This window comes from Hydra vulgaris, chromosome 09 (assembly GCF_038396675.1).
Source record: "Hydra vulgaris chromosome 09, alternate assembly HydraT2T_AEP".
NCBI classification, from domain to species: domain Eukaryota; kingdom Metazoa; phylum Cnidaria; class Hydrozoa; order Anthoathecata; family Hydridae; genus Hydra; species Hydra vulgaris.
In genome coordinates this window covers 64,240,430-64,260,835 of record NC_088928.1, presented here as the reverse complement: position 1 = coordinate 64,260,835, position 20,406 = coordinate 64,240,430, and the positions used below count along the sequence as shown (strand labels likewise).

At 28.1% G+C, this 20,406-nt stretch overlaps 1 protein-coding gene across 3 annotated transcripts in view; it reads left to right on the top strand.

Annotated features, from left to right (window-relative positions):
- The window catches only part of LOC136084936 (uncharacterized), a 29,707-nt gene extending 10,482 nt beyond the window's left edge, over positions 1–19,225 (top strand). Inside the window, exons 2-4 of one of the 3 annotated variants that reach the window (XR_010640954.1) lie at positions 4,083–4,231; positions 4,747–4,951; positions 18,928–19,225. Coding sequence is in view for 2 of the 3 variants with exons in the window: in XM_065806335.1 (XP_065662407.1) it covers positions 4,083–4,231; positions 4,747–4,842 (245 nt within the window). In the remaining variant the exon portion in view is untranslated. Of the gene's footprint in view, positions 1–4,082; positions 4,232–4,746; positions 4,952–18,927 lie in introns of those variants that run through there. The other 2 variants (XM_065806335.1, XM_065806336.1) reach the window with 2 other exon arrangements.
- Positions 19,226–20,406: the final 1,181 nt, after the last annotated feature.

Here is a 20,406-nt window from a genome sequence, read left to right as displayed (position 1 = left end):
TTTTATTAATTGAACGACTTTATTAAACGGATATTTACGCTTAGCTATCCGTAAAGTCGTAACAATATTATATGATGTCTCACAAGTCATACCACAGTAACAAAGAACAAGAAGACTTGGACTAAAAATTTGGTGAGATTTCAAGAGTCACATAGAAGAAGAGGAAGCGTGGCTGTAGAAGAACATTCACTCGATGAAAAATCCAGAATACCACTTCAATTGCAGATCGTAGGAAGATACCAGTTTCTCGGAGCATATGTTAAAGGAAGAAAAGAACGAATAGACCAAATTTCTAAGGAAATTACAAAATTGTGGGACAATAAACTGAATTTTCCACGTGTGTCTGATCAAGTGATAAGAGCAAAGCTTATGATGGTGCTGAAGGTCTATGATGAATGTGTCAAGCGTGGAAAATATGATGTTCTCAATGCATTATTTGACATCACGAAAGTGAATGGCCAGTGGTTATCCTCGGAAGATAAACGTCTATACCACCTACAAAAAGAAAGTAAAGGACAGGTGGGAATTCAACAGGACAAGTGGCAAGTAAAGAAACCATTCACCCTTCCAAGAGAAGGAAAGTCCAGTCTGGAACAGCAATACCTTCCACATCACAAGTCCTGTCTACCACAGACAGTGGTACTGAATCTGAAAACTGCAAAAGTAAGAGTGAAGATGATGAAGACGACGACGGTGATAAAGACGATGATGAGGACACTCAGAAAAAAACTAGAAAGCACTACAAAAGTAAATTTGCTGTAAGTATGGTTACATCAAGTGGAGTTTCCACAAAGAAACTACTAAAATATGCAATGTTTTATCACAACAAGGTATTGATATTCCAACTCCAAGTCAATCAGCAATTTACAAGTCCATATTCAAAGAGGCAGGTAAATTAAAAAAAGAAATGATACAACAACTTAAAATGGAACAGTGGTCCTTACACTTTGACGGCAAACGAATAGATGATAAGGAATATCAGGTAGTTGTACTTCAGAATGAAAGAACTGACGTGAAACTTGATGCACTGCGTTTAAAAGATGGCAAAGCTGAAACTGTTGCTGAAAAAATTGCCAAACTTATTGATGAATACAATTTGTGGAATTCAATTAAGATGATCATTACTGATACAACAAACGTCAATACTGGGAAGAGAAATGGAGTTGTTGTGAAGTTGCAACGTATGTTTAAATTAAAGGGTGTCACAATACCACAATTTATCGGTTGTCAGCATCACGTACTAGACAGGATTCTCCGTCTGGTGATGGACGAAGAACTTGGGGGTGATACCAAATCTCCAAACATTGAATACCCATTTGTGTCTGATCTGTTGAATAAGTATGATGAACTGAAGGATAAGTTTGTGAATGGAACTGTAGAAATTCTTGATAAATCAGGGTTGAGAGACGATATGAAGTTTTTGTACCATTTAACAAGAGTGTTTAGGTTCTATGAAGAACAAAGAAACTTCCCTCTGATTCACTTTCAGAACATTCCTAATATGAGCAATGCCAGATGGAACTCAAGAGCCATTCTCGCCATTCTGGCGTTCATTCTTATGCCTGAAGCGAGAAAGAATTTGGAGAAGGTTTGCAGGTTCATTTCATATGAGTGGGCGGGATAACATTGGTTTAGTAGTCAAAAGTACAATGACAATGACTTCAAGAATTTATCTGATGTATTGAAGCCTTACAAAAAGGCATTGCAGTCATTCAAAAATCACTGGAAGAAAGAGCCATCCGTCATCGACATACCACGAAGTAATCAGATAGCTGAACGTGCAATCAAGGTGATGCAAGACCTGTATGCTTCCTGCAGAAAGAAAGACAAACTGCAACTTCGATTCATTCTAAGTAATAAGCGCTAGACTCTTTATGAGACGTGAGCATCATGTGACCCATGTACTAAACACAGTAGGCCTATAGACACAGACAGTTATGTATATTGTTGTACTAGACGCTTTGATACTGTTAATTTTGTAATACTTGTATAATTATATATCACATAATGTTTTTTGTTATATCACAGTACATGTTGCATAAATAAATAAAATAACAACAGGAGTATGACTCTTACAACATCTTCAGCCTTTAATATTCATTTACTGTACAAAAGTGTACCTATTGAAAATTCGATTTTTTGGTTTTGGGGTGACCTTTTCAAAATATGTCAAAATGAAAAATCTATTCGTTCTTTTTAAATAAAAGTTCATTGATTTTCTATACAGGCCTAGTCTGTTGCAAAAAAGTCATATCCCTAATATATATATATATATATATATATATATATATATATATATATATATATATATATATATATATATATATATATATATTTATATAATTTTTACTTTATTTACAACACGATTTGATATACAACAAACCCCTACAAAGCTTACAATAATTCAGTTAAAATTCAATCTGAGTTATTGAAACGTAATAAATTTAACATCAATAGAAAAGTAAAGCTGTCATCATTTAAAATATAAAGGGTGTGTCAAAATATGTTGAAAATAAAATTAAGTTACTAATAAAATCACATTCAACAATGATAAACATTCTTACTGTAGTATAAAATAGTACTAACTGATAAATTTGAACAAATAAATATAAAATTAACAAAAACAATGAATAAATAAGAACTTTAACTTGAACTTGAACTAAATCTTGAATTTGAATTAATTGGTACTAATTTGTTCAAGAATAACCTTAAAAAATAAGTTTTTATAACAAATTATATGTATAACTAGTTATACATATAGTTAACTATCAGGAGTTATATGTATAACTATATGCATTTTAAAGCATATTATTTTATTTAAACATTACTTTAGATCAAATTACTTTGATAACTGGACCCAGAGGCTTTATTCTCAATAACACTGTGGTACTCCAGATTAAAAATTGAAAAGTTTCGGTAAATATCCTGTTTTTGTTCCTCAATGTACTTCGTAAGTCCCTTAAGTCTTAAGGACCTTATTATATCTAAAGTTAAAAGTTTTGGAGCATAAAAAAAGTTACAGAAACCCATCTCCATCCTATTTTTTTCTTTTTTTAATAAAGAAAATTGGGAATTCTTTGACTTTCAAACCTGCATTTCTTTGTGGGACACTGCAGTGTCCCACGATGCAAGATTGGTTTTTGACAACATTTCAACTTGCATCAGTTAATTGTTTGCAAATAATTTACTCAAGATCTATATTCAAATAACTATTATATCATCCTAATAATACGTCTATTTGCACAAATCTTAATCTTATTTCTATAAAGAAAGATAAACATTATTCGTGGTACTTACATACTTGCTTGCCATTCTCTATATAATATAAAATATTTTCACACAATATAAACGTAACGCAATGCAATGTCGATTTAAAATTTTTTTTTTGTTTGTTTTAAACAGTTTTTTTTTGAGTTTCCAGCTTTCAAATTAATTCCCATGCAAATCCCACCAGTAAACCCACGTGGGATTTCCCATGTGTGTAAATACCATATGGTTCCCACATGTAACCCATGTGGGATTACCCTCATGGGTTTAAGGTGACACATTTCCATACGAATACCACATGGGAAAATCCGTCCCACGTAAATCCCATCAATCCCACACGGAACCCACGCGGAACCCATGTGGGACGCGGTTTTATTTTTCACTGGGATTTCCCTTACTGCAGCAACTACTGGCCAAAAAAAGTTTGTTAATTTTCTATTTTTTTTTTAAAAATGATACATTTTATGATAAAAAAAGAAAACTTAATGGTTAATCATTTTATGTCAAAAGATTTTATATAATGTCTGTATTTAAAAATGCAGAGTATACCCCTTATATACCTTACTAATTTGTAGATTATCATTTACTTAAACACCTTAATTATTCAATGTTTAATTTACTCAAAAACCCAATTAATCAAGAGTTTCTTTACTCAAACTTAATTTGATTGGTTGATCAATTAACCTTCGCTTCGTTATTTAATGTTTTTTGTACGCATTTTAATATATTATTTTTAGATAAACAAAATTGTAATAACTATTATATTTTTAGAAATACCGGTCAAGAATAAAAATTTTTTGTTTTTGTTTTTTTAGGGCTTTTGTCTGTTAAAAACTTTCCGTTGCATATTGCCGAAGTGTGTATAACAGCTGCACTCAAATATAAGACTGGTTTAGATACAGCCTTAGACGCTGGTTGTGGACCGGGGAGAACTGCAATTGAACTTAGTGATACTTTTAAACAGGTTAAAATGAGAAAAATTCTTATATTAAATGTTTTAATAAATTTTGTTACATGTTTAATTGTACAATAGATGATATAACTTAATCTAATAAATGTTTTTCAAGTTTTAGGTTGAACAAAATTCTATTACATTAAAAAATTTGCAAGATATGTAAACAATATATTTATTGCACATAAGTTTCTATAAAATATGACTTACATTTTTCAGTGTTTATCCGAATTGTCTATATTAAAGTTTTTTTTTTTTTCACAAAATAAATAATTTTCGCAGTTATAAATGCATTGACTTAAGATAGATGCAGTGAGTTTACATACAACTACTAAAAGGTTTTGGTTTGGGCTAGCAATCTTCAATTTTAAATCAATTTTTTTAAGTTTTTCTCCTCTTTTATAAATAAAGACTTAGTACTGATGCTAAATACCCGACACATGAGAATTTGAAAACGTGTTTTGGTCTTGGTTATTTATTGGAACCTTTTTTTTTATTTTTTAATTTTTCTAACGTATTAATTTCAGGTTATGGCATATGACTATTCAAATGGGTTTGTTGAGCTTATGAACGCAAAAAAAAAAAGAGAAAAATATTTTGAATCTTGTAACTTTTCAAGGTGACAGTCATAACCAAAAAGAGATATGCAACGATAAAATGTTTGATTTAATTCTTGGTTGTAATCTCATTGATCGTTTGCATTCCCCACAGGAATGGTTGAATCAATCTAAGGTAAATTTTCCAGGTACTATGTTGAACGAAAACTATGAACTGCAAACCAGTACAGTGCAAACTTATTGTGAACGCTCAATATACTTAAATATATATATATATATATATATATATATATATATATATATATATATATATATATATATATATATATGTAAATTATGTTAGTGCATTTTACAAATAGAGTGCTCAATGTTCTTAAAGAACAGAGCAATAATAAATTTATATATATATATATATATATATATATATATATATATATATATATATATATATATATATATATATATATATATGTATGTGTGTATGTAAGTAAATTGGTAGAAAATCACTTAACAACACTGTGTTTCATCAATAAAGACTCATCGGAAAATCTGATTGTCTAATGAGTCTTTATTGATGAAACACAGTGTTAAACGAAAAATTTTTGTTAAGTGGTTTTTTGCCAATTTATTATTACTTTGTTCTTTTAAGAACATTGAGCACTCTATTTTATTGAATACATTTTAAAATTGTTTATATATATATATATATATATATATATATATATATATATATATATATATATATATATATATATATATATATATATATATATATATATATATATATATATATATATATATATATATATATATATATATATATATATATATATATATATATATATATATATATATATATATATATATATATATATATATATATATATATATTTTATTGTTCTTTATACCATTTTAAAACATTACGCTAATATTTTATAAAATTTACTAGCCAAAGTAAAATAATATAAACAATTACAAGTGAAGATATTTAATATATATATATACACTACCGGCAATTAATTTGAGACCAGTGATGAGAAAACAATAATTCTATTAAAAATCAACTAAATCTATCAGTTATATATTCGTTTATGTTTTTTCGATCTCAGTGAATAAAGAAACTACAATTTAGTTCATGAAATATACTTTATTTAGTTTTCTTCACAAATATTTCTAAACAAATAGAAAACTTAACAAACATTATTTTGCACAAGTTTCAAACTCTGCGTTCATCAAAATAACCACCACGTTTCTTCATTACTGCTTCACATATTCTTGGCATACGAAAGATTAATTTGTTAAAAGTTCCCATGGTTACAGCTTTTCAAGCCTTTTGCAGTAACTCCCATAAATGTTCCTCAGATTTTACTTGGAATTTCTTCACATACCGGTCTATTTCATCCCATAAAAACTCAATGGGATTGAGGTCTGGTGACTGCGCAGGCCAGTCCATTAAGGTTAGGGCTTTTTCTTGTACTAGTTGATTCAGATAACTTTTACAAAGTTTAGATTTGTGCTTTGGGTCATTATCTTGCATAAAAACAGGCTGGCGTCGAACCACCAATCGATGAGCCGATGGAACGGCATGATTCTCCAAAATTTCTCTGTATTGCTCCTTTTTCATAATTCCACGAACTCTGACTAAATCTCCTATTTTGTGACCTAAAAAACAACTCCATACCATTATTGAACCTCCTCCATGCTTAACAGTAGGCACAATGCACTGCGGAATGTAACGTTCATCCTGGTGCCGGCGTACAAATATTTCTTCTCTTGTTGCCAAATAATTCAAAGTTAGACTCATCGCTTCATGCTACTGTTTTCCATTAACTTATTGTCCAGTTGGCATGTTTGCGAGCCCCATTGTACTCGTTTCACCTTGTTTGCTTTCCGTAGCAACGGTTTTTTGGCAGCTACACGCCCTCTAAGTCCAGCTTTCATCAAACGGTTTCTTATTGTCCAGACACAAACAAGTTTTTCAGCAGTTTCATTGTATTCTCTCATTATTTGTGGAGCTGTTAATTTTCTGTTTGACATTGATAATCTCGTAATACGACGATCACCATATTCATCTATCTTTCTAGGCTGTCCAGATCGTGGTAAGTCACGATATTGACCAGTTTCCTTGAAACGCTTGGTTGTATTGTGAAGTCTTTGATATTTTCATTTTATCGGCAATTTTTCTTTCTGAAACAACTTCTTCATCAAGTAAAACAATGCGAACTCTCTGTTCAAAGCTTAATTCTCGAACTGGAGCCACTTTTGGCACGACAAATAGAAACTAAAAAAAAATAAACAGTTCAAATAATAAAATATTTGTATATTCATTTACAAGTCATTATATATTATATTGGATCTACATAAAGTATCTTCAAGAAGCTACCAATGAGAAAAATTATATTTTCAATATCAATTACAAGTCATTAATCAAAATTAAGTAACAGTTAAAAATAATACTTGTATTGTCTTTTATGCTGGAAGAACTCAGCACATACATTTTTGTATACTTTTGTACATAAGCAAATTTTTGAGTACAAAAATGCCCATATCCTATTCTATCCACTTATTTATTGTGCTCTATTTATCTTTGATCCAAAAATAAAGAAGTGCAAATTTGATAATCAGATATATTTTATTTTTGAAATGTAAATACCGTTTTTAACCGCTGGTCTCAAATTAATTGCCGCTAGTGTATATGTATATATAAATATATATATATATATATATATATATATATATATATATATATATATATATATATATATATATATATATATATATATATATATATATATATATATATATATATATATATATATATATATATATATATATATATATATATATATATATATATATATATATATATATATATATATATATATATATATATATATATATAAAGAACGCGGAAACTCGTAGAAGACCGTATGGTCTTGTCGTCGAGTACCGCTATAAAAAGACGTTGTTGTATTTTTACATGTTAAATATAATACGTTGTAAATAAAAAAGTTTTGCAATAATAAAAGAATAACAAGGCTTAAATAAAAAAATTTACAAAAACTTAAAAAGTTCACAAAAATTTCTTAAGATAAATTGACAGATGATATAACAGCAACATAGGCTTGCAGATCGTAAATTATTGAATTGCAAATCATAACTAGAAAAAAGAGATTTAAATAAAAATAAAAAAAGTTAAAAAAAATTTAGAAAAAATTTCTTGTAGATATTATTGACTGACAATATAATAGCAATACAGACTTGCTGACGTAAATAATTGAAATACAAATCATACAATTAAAATCATACATTACAAATCATATAAACCAATGCAAATAACAGATGAAAAGAATTTTAAAAGGTTTTAAAAGTACATATGCATATTGTCAATTTCAAAAACTACTTCTTTCAACTTTTTTTTAAAAAATTGTCATTCCATTCAAAAAAAAATCAAAGTTGTTTAAGAAAATTTTGTTCCAACTCAGTGTAGTTAAAACAATTTTAAAATATTAAAGCGTCTGTATGATATTTTGTTGACTACGGCATATTTCCGTTAAATGATTCGGTCTGTGAATTGCGAAAAGATGAAAAAAATTAAAATCATAAATTTTGCGGTATCATATAATAAAAATGTTTGTAGCAAAAAAGTCCAGACCGAAGGTTCATTTTTTTAAAAAAAACTTTTCTTAAAATCACAATCGCTGGTCCAAATTTGAATAAGATTTTACATAAATACGTTTTTTAGGTGAAATGAACATTATAGTTTAACAATACTATCTGTTCTGATCATTTATTGGCAATTTTTCTTAATTATAAACTTTTCCTTGGTCGGGACTCTAGTATTTTTTGTAAAAATTGATAGAAATATTGTGTTTTGACAACTATATATACGTAATATACGTCAGAGCCGATAAGAACTAGGATCAATAGTGAATTAAGGAACACCGATGAGCGGAAATGATCTAAAGACTCCAAAATGGTGTTCTTTAGATTCATTATTACGGGTAGTGAAATTGTTTTGAAAATTGTATACAAAAAAGAAAAGTTTCTTTAAAAACCTGAAGAAAAAAAAAATTATATTATTTAAAGCTCTTGTTTGGACATAGTACGCCAATAAAACCATGATAATTCCAAATAAAAGAATTCTAATAATTTGTAAATCGCCTTAACTACACCGAGAAAAATACGGTCCACGAAATGATATGCAAAATTTACAATGATTAGTTTTCAAAAATAGTTGCATCAAAAAAATCATCATTTCTTAGATCGTATTTATTTTTTTGTTTTGTTATAAATAAATTATGAAAAGGAGACGGAATTTCGTTTTACATTTGTAACAAATCAAAGAATATAATATACGTTAAGTTGATGTATGTTTAAAACATTCACTTTTCTTAAGAAAGGTTTTAAACGAGTTTGTCGATCACAAGAATTAACTAAATGTGCTATATCTATCTGATGACAGTAAAGAGGCTCTTGTTTACTTTTGTTAGTACTGTCCCACACAATATCTAGACTGTATTATTCACTTATTCACTGCCATATTAACATATGGCAGTGAATAAGTGAATAATACAGTTGCATTAAAGTGCACATGTTTAATTAGCTTTTTGATTTGTATAATATTCCGATACTTTTTTGAAATTTTGTTGCTTAAATTTTCAATATGCTGTCTCCATGTAAGATTTTTATCAATATATATTCCTAAAACTGAGCAGTTTTTACTCTTTTTACTTGAGTATTATCAATGAGTATAAATGGCGTTTCGTATGGTATTAGTTTTTTTTGGAAAGTGGGTGAAATAGTGTCCAGTTAGTTTTTTCAATATTTACTGAAAGTTTATTTACTTTGAACCGATCGGAAATTTTTTTAAGTTCTAAGTTCATAATTTCAAATAATAAAGTAATGTTGCTGTGAGATAAAGATAAATTTCTGTCGTCGGCAAACATTATTGTCATCAGGTTGGATGCTTTATGGAGATCATTGACATATATAAGATAAAGAAGAGATTCGAGTATAAAACCTTGTGGCACGCCGCAAGTAATGTTTAGTAACGTTTTTGGTGATTTATTGTCAATGTGTACATATTGAGCACGATTATTTAAATAACTCTTTACCCATTTTAAAACGATTCCTGTGAATCCATATAATTCGAGCTTTTTAATAAGAATTTGATGATCAATAGTATCAAAAGCCTTTGATAAATCAATAAAAATTCCTAATGTATATTTAGGTTTATTAAACGACTCGTTAATACTACGTGTAAACTGAAGCATTGCATTTTCGGTAAAGTTATTTGTTTTGAAACAATATTGATATATTTATTTTTGATTATTATATTGATTATTAAATAAAATATTATTTATAATTACCTGAAATCTGGAATGGGCAAATATAACCCCAAATTTTAAAAAAGGTAATACAAACAAAGCATCTAATTACAATTATGGATTATCTAACAAAAAACAGCTTATTAAAGTCAGCATGGGTTTAGAAAAAATAAATGATGCACAATAAGCCTTAATAATACAAATACACAATAAATTTGAAATTCTTGATATCTTAACAGATGCACTAGAAAATGACTACACAGTTGATATGTTTTATCTAGACTTTGGAAAGGCTTTTGATAAAATACCACGCTCTCGTTTGATTACTAAACTTCAATCATATGATATCATGAGAAAGATGGATAGAAAACTTTTGACTTACAGAAAACAGAGAGTGGTCTTCGACGACACTATCTCAGATTGGCTATCAGTTATTAGTGGTGTACCACAGCAATCAGTTTTAGGCACAGGGATCAGAATGTTTGGTATCTTAAAGAGAACATTAAATATTTAGACGTAAGCATAGTAAAAAAGCTCTATACAACATTCAAACGCTCACATCTTGAGTTTGCGGTCCAGACATGGTCTCTATTCCTATAACAAGACATAGAAAGAATTGAGTTGATCAAAAATAGAGCAACCAAACTAGCACCTACATTTAAAAAATGAACTTTTAAAGCTAGGTTAAATATTATGCATTTAAAGATACTAGAAGAACGTAGACTACATGGTGTACTTATTCAACATTTTAAAATTTAACATGGTAAATGAATTGGGTAACAAACAATTATCAAAATAATCAAATAAGGTATTTATGGCAACAAAAGTTCAAGCTGAAAAAACCTTTTTGGAAAAATAACATGCAGAAATTACATAAATTTTTCATGTATTTACAAAATATTGTAAATGCATGAAAAAACTTTCCATCTGAAATAATAGAAGCTGCTTCAATAAATAACTTCAAAAATAAACTAGACAAATCTGAATTGTGCAGAAACTATTTGTTAAAAAAAAAATAAATGCAACCCTTAGCTTTTACAGGGCAATATCTACTGTTATTGCACTTCACAACTGTTTACACCAGTTGCTATACCTTGATACTATTATTATGACGATAATATATATATATATATATATATATATATATATATATATATATATATATATATATATATATATATATATATATATATATATATATGTATATATATATCGGCATGGCCTCACTTGCTGATGACCTTTAAAAAAATGCTGTGTCATTAGCATTTTCCGACAGCTTAAAACTTTTTGAAAAGTTGCAGATCATTAGTAAAATCTTTTAAAGGTTATAAAATTGGATTATCCATGAAGTTTTAAGTTGAAGGATAGGTGACTTCTTATGCCACATTAAAAAGGTTTATGTTTCTTTTGTGTTCGGAAACTATTGTAGTGAACAGGTGCTGATAAGTTTTCAGAGCTTTTGACTGCTCATTGTTAAGGACTTTGCTTTCAGTAACATTAGTATGGGCAATATTTCTGGTGAAACCAAATTTAGAGATATCATATTCAATGAGAAGATTATTAAAAGTACGAGGTCGCTTTTTTTGTGACTGCTGATAGTCACTCACAGCAACCGCGTTAGTTTTATTCCAAATTTATCAAATGATACCACTGTGTTCATCTCTTGAATTGCAATTTTTATTTTGTTTGTTATGCCCAATGCAACTTTTTTTTTCTATTTAAGTTATTTAGGTGCTCCAAAATATTCTTACGATCTTATCACAGAGCACCGCTGTATATCATTTAACCAGCCTCCTTTCATGACAATGCTGTATATATAACTAGAGCTGGCTTCGAAAGACAGACCTTTAATTCTGAAGCCAAGCCTTTAACCCTTACACTAAAGTTGCTACAATACAAAGATTGCTACAACTTTGAGAAAACGCTTTCTTGCTTCGTAGCATCTTCTATGGAAAATCTTAACAATGCAAAACTTTTTTTAGAAATTTGAATTGTCTATTTTTCATTTGACGCAAAGGCCCAAAAAAAATTGTTTCAACTTCCCTGTTGTCTTCTTCCTGAATGCCTTCACAGTATTTTATGATATCTGCGGTTGATTAATGCAAAGTGCTTGCTGTTACCAAATGTCCTTTCCAGCTGAAGTCAAAAATTTGCATTAGCGATGCACCAGTATATTAAGCTGCTATCGTAGGCCGCCGAGTACATTTAAAACACTGCAAGAAAATATTGAAAAATGTTGCAAGAAAATATTGAAAAATGGTGCAATAAAATGCTCAAAAATATTAGCTTTGCATCCAAATTACAATATATAGTTGAGTCATTTCAATGTCAACAGTGTCTCACATGCTGTCGCACAAAATTGTGTACTAGTTAAGACATGTACCAGAAATCTGCGCGGACATTTTAAAAGATATTTATTTAACTATTGTATTTCGATATTGAATGATATATTTTTTTTGAAAGTGCATATATTAATATACTTGAATTTCACTTAAGAATGTTTGTGTAGTTTTGTTCGTGAGTACGCTTTTTGCGTTGTACTCTCGACTTCTCCTTTTGCATAGTCTTTGGCTGGACTTTCTTGGTAGCTCTAATCCATTTATTTTTGATGTCTTTTATATTTTTGGCTTCTTCTCACCTGAACCTTAGTTTTCTTTTGACAAGAGCCCAATATCTTTCGATTGGACGTAAGTCGGGACAATTTGGTGGATTGCAGTGTTTTTCAATGAAATCTACTTTAAGTTCTCTAAGCCAGTTTAAAGTTGCCATAGAGTAGTGACATGATGATAAATTAGGCCAAAATAACAGGTTACCCGTGTGTGTTCTTAAAAACGGCAAAAAGCGTTTCTTGAGGCATTATTTTATGTATATTTTGGTGTTAATTTTCCGTAGTCACAAAACAAGAGCTCCTTTCATCACATTCACAAATTGCTTGCCAAACTAAGAATTTTTTAGCAAGTTTTTGCACTCTAATGCATTTATAATTGAAATTCAGTTTCTTGCAATTAATTGCTAAATAAAATATTGGTGTCCTGGAAATGCTGAATAATATGGTGTCCTGAAAGAGATCGGAAATATAAAACACAATAAGCTTCATCGTCAATAATCAAACAAGATTTTTTAGTGCATAATTCTTTATAGAGATGCTTTGAACAACGAATTGCAACATTTTCTTGCTTTTCTTCACAACGAGGAACTTTTTTCTTTTTATAAAATTTACAGCCACAATTTCTCTTTACTCTTTGTATAGTGGAAGCACTTGTCTTAAATTTATTCGCTAAAGTTCAAATAGAAATCTCTTGTTTTCTGTCTTAGGCATCATTCACTTTTTTACATGATCTCGTCTAACACAACATTTTTTTCTTCCACTTCCAGATTTCCTTTTGATTGCACCAGTGTCCCAAAATCGTTTCACAACGCTCTGCACTGTTCTCAAAGCAATCTGCAACTCTTTGAGAATTGTTTTGTTTGATACACCAGAATTTTCAAACGAGAAAATGCAAAGTATTTTCTCGCTTCTTATCTTGATTTGATGGCATTTCAATTAAAACTAACTGTTTTGATAATAGAATTGTTTAAATTTTGAATAACTCTAATACAATGACATTTTAAAACAATTAGCTATTTAAAATGATGCACGGTTTCCGTAAAGACCACATCAGAACACGCGCAGATTGTTTCTGGTACATGTCTTATTCTTAAGTTCGCTTACCACCTCTTCACTTATTAAGTCAGCTAAATTCAATTGTCTCATTTTAATATTTAGGAGGTTAGCGTAACACATTCCTTGGAATTGTATTATAAACAATTGTTAAGTTAAAAAAAATCTTTGCAAGTTGCAAAGATTTTTTAATTGACATTAAAGCATATGAAGCTATATGTATTTTGCCAGACTTAAATCAGGTGTTTACAAACTCACTAATAAACTGACCAAATTAAAAAGAAATTAAAAACCATTGTCAGCAATTTTTCTGAAATTAAAAAAAAGTTACAATTGAGAAAAGAGACTCTCTATCTCTAAAATTTAACCCTAACTCTGACCGCTAGAATAATTGAGAAAAGAACTCTGTTCCTAAAAAACTAACTCTGACCGCTGACCGCTAACTCTGATCAAACAAATTAACCAAATGGTAAATAGAATAGCTAAAAATTCAATAAGATTTTTTTATCACACTTTGCTGATTTTGGAATTAAACTGTTTAAAACTTATATTCAGAAAGGTGCAAATAAGAGTACTTACTCCAAATTTATTACACATTTTACTTAGGAGAGAGTAATTTACAAGAGAACCCTAACCCTAGCCCGAACCCTGAACACCAAAGGAATAAATATACCTTAACCAAAGATGGTTTTACTCTACAACTTTTATTATTTAATTAAAAAACAATTTAAGCGAACAATTTTTAAAAAATACACTTGAAGAAAACATTCCTAAATAATACTTTTTATTCTTGATTTTTACTTAGTTTGTATTTTTACCTTGTAAATATATTTTACTGAGGGTGGTTAATAAAATAATAGTAATTAAATAATAATAATAATAATAATAATAATAATAATAATAATAATAATTATTATTGTTATTATTATTATTATTATAATTATTATTATAACAATAATGTCAGGTTTAAACAATTCATTCAAAAACTTATAAAAGGATTAATTGTTTTAATGAGGCTTCTTGTTGTACTTGATAATTTATCTAATATATGATAACAACTAAATACTAATTAATTTTTATTTATTTATTTGAAATTCAAATTTAGCCAACTCTCCTTTTTTCATTACACATTTTTCATAATAAATTTTGTCGTACTTATAATAAAATACAAAATAAATTACAAAAAAACTGTTAACGTTACATAAGAAAGGGTTTATAATAACAAACAAGGTCTCAAAAAAAATACCAGTGACGGATCCAAGAGTGAGGTATGCATCTCCCCCCTCCCAGAATCTGAAACTCCTAAAATATCATTGAAATAGAAGACACTTTTTTAAGGAGACGCAATTGTGGTACGAAAAAAAAAAAATTCAACATACCTCATCTTCCTCACCAAACATTCCTGAAACCGTCACTGAAAGATACGAATACATGGTATCACCACAATAATTTATAAAGATTTTACAACGTAAAATTATAAAATTTTTAAACATTTTATAACGATCTTGTTTTACAATTTTTATCAATAGAATTTAAATAAAAGTTAATGACGGCAGGAGCTAGTAGAAGACAGAAGTCTTGTCATCGAGCCCCTATAGTAAGCGTAAAGCATTTTTTACAAGTTTCTCATTATATAAGTTTACAAATACTCTTTATATAAAACAAGTTAATACATAATTACAACAAGATTATGATAAGCCGCAAAATTTAAATAAATAGATACAGTAAGAAATATTACAAGATTTTTTTTTTACTTCAAAATACAAAAATATGTTTGCGCGTTATTTCATTTTTGTTGATTGAAAATTTTGGCAACATTAACAAGAGATTAATTGGTTGTATTATATTATTGAAAAGAGTAAATTTTCTCTTTTATGGTTTTTAAAAATATTATCAATTACAATTTCTACCTCAGAAGGTATAAAATTATACACTACTAAGAGTATATCAAATATCCTACCTTAAAGTAGAAACTTCGACCTTTTTTAGAGTGAAAAGACAAATAAACAAATAAAATTAAATCAAATCTGTATTTTGAATAAAGTTTTAACAACAAGGGACCGTATTCTTATCTCTCCGTTAAGCTTAACGGAGCTTTTGTCTGAAATTTCATTACAATATTTCTTAGTAAAGAAATGACAAAAATTTATATAAATTCGTTAAAATAAAACTTATACCAAAATAAAACATTTATGTTTAAAAAATTATAATTTTAAATAAATTTTTTATTAATGTAATTTAAAAGAAATTTTTGACTAACGCATCGTTAAGCTTAACGGAGAGATGAGAATACGGCCCAAGGTTGTTACACCAAGGTTATTTACAAACAGTAATAAGTACTATTATGAAATCAACACCTGTCAAATTCAATAGTAATAAAATGATAATAATATTTATAATGCGTGTAGGGGTTAATAAAAATGATAGTAATGAAAACAAAGATTAAAAGCAATAGTAAAGATTATAAAAGCATACACAAAATTTAAAAAAATAATAAAAATAGTATTATCCCAAAATAATAAAAATAGTATTAACCCATAACACAACAGACAAAAAGAAAAAACATTATATAGATAAAAGCTCAGAGTTAGGGTTATAAATAATAAATTGTAGAAAGATATGAACTTTATAAACAATATTTTTCTAAAAATTAGTTAAAGAAAGCCAGAGGCGTAGAAAGAATTTTTTGGTGTTCGAGATAGGTAACTTCCAGACATGGAGCAAACTCCAAACATTTATATGTTTATACTTATGTCAAATAATGAGTGTTTGCAAAAAATTGCGATGATTGGAGGCTGGGAACAAAAATGCCCCAAAATTTTTGCCCCCCCTGCCCCAAACGTGAGAGCAACAAGTTGATGAAGTATTTTTTGTACTATTCTTAACTAGACTTATATTCATCGATAAATTTTAGATTTCATTTAAAAATATTTTAGCGTTCAAAAATTATGACCATATAAAGTTTAAACCCCCCTCAATTTGAGGGGGTTGCAAATTTTATATAGTAATAATTTTTAAACGCTAATAGATAATCTATGAAACTTAAAATTTATCGATCAATAATTAGTAAGAATAGTACAAAACTCATCAACTTGTCGCTCTCTTGTTTGGGGCAGGGGGGGCAAAAATTTTCAGGTTCCAGCCTCCAATCATGGTCATTTTTTTGCAAACACTCATTATTTGACATAAGTATAAACATATAAATGTTGGATTCCATGTCTGGAAGTTACCTATCTCGAACACCAAAAAATTCTTTCTACGCCTCTGAAGAAAGCAGTTCAAATTTCTGAGAACGATTTAAAGGTTTTAGTTGGGAAAAGAGGTTGTTTCATGTTTGTATGCTTTTATGTTGTATTGATTAATAGCTGTAATGAACAGTTCGATATTTAGGTACAAAAAACTTTAAGTTTCAAGTAGTTCGTAGGATATAGTAATAATTTTCTTTATAATAAAAAATATTGATAATTGTAAGAGGTAGCTTTTAATGATTTTGGTTCTATACAAATAGGCAATTTGGTATCTAGATAAGATTAATTTAAGGACTTTATATAAAAAATACAGTTTGAACTAGTATGTTGGAAATAAATTAACTTTAGAGTCTTATTTTGAAGTTGAGTTGGTCTTGCAAGCTGCTTCAATTGTCCTCAAACTTGAAAAGCATATCTGAGATGAGAGTTAGAAATAGCATGATATATATTAAGCAAAGTTTCATGATTAACGTAATGACGGATTTTAGCTAACGTGCAGTTCGATCTGCTTACTTTTAATGCTAAGTCTGGAAGATGCAAAGCAAAAGATAAACTAGAGTCTATTTTGATTTCCAGATATTTAATAGAGTTAACTCGATTTTATTTTCTTCCCACTTAATCTGAAATTTAATTGCTTATTTATTTTTGCTTGAACAAATTTTAATTCAATAACTTCTATTTTTTAGAGTTAATGGAAAACTTATTTGAACGGAGCAATTGAATAATATTAGCTAGATCGTGATTTATATTTGTGTTGCAGTTTTTCTAGGAGGATTGTGTGCTCAACTGTATCAAATGGTTTTTTTATATCAGCAAACACTACACATACAAAGTGTTTATTATCGACGGCTTGTTTTACTTTCTCTGTTATTTCTATTAATAGTTAGTTGTTGAGTGTTAATTGCAAAAACCTTAATGGTGTTTGTAAAGACATTTATACTTCTCCATAAAACGCTCGAGTCTTTGGAGCATTGCTTTTTCAAACAGCTTACTTAGGTTGGAAAGAAGAGAAATAGGTTGATAGTTGGAGTAGTCTAGAGAAGAACACAATTTTTGAAAAAATTATTCAGGATCGAATATAGAGGTTGAGAGATAATGCGAGATACAAGTTTTAGAAGAAGTTTTATCATTTTTAAGAGTACATTTTATGATATTCGACACCTCATCTTTAGTGACAGGATCAATGAAAAAAGAATTAGTATTAGGTATTTTAAGGAAGTTGCTAAAAATATATTAAAAGGAATAATATTTTCAGATAGTTTTTTTTGTTAAGAGTACCAGAAGTTATCCAGGGTTTAGATTAAAGTTTGATTTGTTTTTTGTTAAGAATACCAGATGGTATCCAGGGTTTAAATTAAAGTTTGATTTGCATTTTTGTTAAATCATTGTAGAGAGCTATTTTTTAAATGTTTTAAGGAAAAAAATATTTGATTCATTTATATTATCATCTTCTTTTATAAGAAGTTTATTTTTCTTTTCGTTAAAAAATATGTCCGCCATTTGCGGAAACACAGTTAATTAATATCCACATTAACAATTATTAAGAAACACATGCATATTTAGTTTTATTTTATCAAATTCTTTAAAAAATAAAAAAAATTAATCTCTACTTATTCATAATTACTAAAATCTTCATTACACAAAATCAAAAAAATATATATATATATGTTTAGTAGTTGATTTTCTACAAGGAGGAATTATCTTTTAAAAAATACCAGTTAAATAAAAACTAACAAAATCTACTTTTTTACACTCAATAAATATTAAAAGTTGTTTGTTTGATTTCTGTTCTAGAAAGTTTTTCTGGTTGGCGTGTTGCAGTTTGCGTTTTTTCACAAATTGTAATTTTTTAACTTGTTTTTTGTTATTTTCTAATTATTTTTTAAATTTGTTCTGTGTTTTTTACTTTTAGAAAATGTTAAAAAAAAAAGGGATTTTAGTTATCTCTTCTCCATATACATGGTTGAAAGAACACACACCAATTAACAAATGGATAGGAGGAATTAAAAAAAATGGTGAGAACTATTTTACACTTGATGGATTAAAAGAAATTCTGTCACCAGAATTAGAACTTTACGAAACTATTCGTATACCATTTGTCATTCCCGATCCAGACGGAACCTATCAATATACTTACAGCAATTGCACAATATTCGGTGCTGTGAAATAAAATTTTGGGAACTCTCTATAATTAAAGATATAAAATTTTTTACAACGAAGATTTCTTAATTAAATAACAAAAAATAAAAGTTTTTTTTTGTTGACATTCACTTATATTTTTATCTAATTTTTTTTTCTTAAAAAAAAAACGACTATTAAATTTTTCTATACTTGCTAAAAAGGTTCTGCCACCGTTTGGTTTAACTATTTATCTTTTTGGGCCTTTTACACGAAGTAATTGCCGTCCTACATTCGCTATTTATATAACAATTTGTTATATAAATTACATGTATTCAAAAACGCTGCAGTTGCATTGATTGGTCTCCGTTAAACACTGGGATAAGCCATTGGCTAGTCAAAGTAAAATTCAGAAGTTCGACCCCCTCCTCTTGTTGTAATGCTTATTTTTAATCCCCCACCTTGCTAAAAAGTACGTACTCTTTTGAAGTATGCCCCGTCTCCCTCTATTTTTTTATTAAATAAAAAAGCGTTAATTTGGAAAAATTTTTATACCGTAAAACTACCAAATTCCGGACGATTTAAATAAAAAGTTTCACAACTCGCTTATATTATCAAATTTATTAAATACTTTTTTTAGTAATTAATTGTTGAATTATTTTTTTCCTCTTTTTTTTGTTAGTTTGGTTATGATAGATTTCAAATTGAAATCTTTTATGATTGCAATATTTTATATAATTTTATATGATTGTCCAATTTGTCTTGTTTAGATGTTTATAAACGTTATATATAAAAGCTATGATAGATTTCAAGTTGAAATCTTTTATGATTGTTTAATTTATCTTGTTTCATAACGAGATAAATTGAATAATCATAAAAGAGTTCATTAACAAAAAAAAAAGTCAAAAATAACTTCGATTTGCAACGAAAAAATTAAAAAGTAAAAACACTAATTTGTGCAGAATTTGATGTTGATTATTTTAATTATTACGTATACCAAATATATCAATATCAATACAATTATTAATATTCGTATTGATTGAAAAAATATATATATATATATCCGCCAGCAAAATTAAAACTCTTTAATCCGGATAGATGTAACTATTATTTTATTTGGATAAAATAAAAAGTAAATTTGCCACGAGCAAAATAAAAAAATAAAAAAAATAGACGCTTAAATCCTGATATAGGTTTTTATTAATTTATATTCATTAAAAAAAAAATTAAAAATAAATAAGCTACCCGTAAAAAAAAAGAATAAAAACTTAAA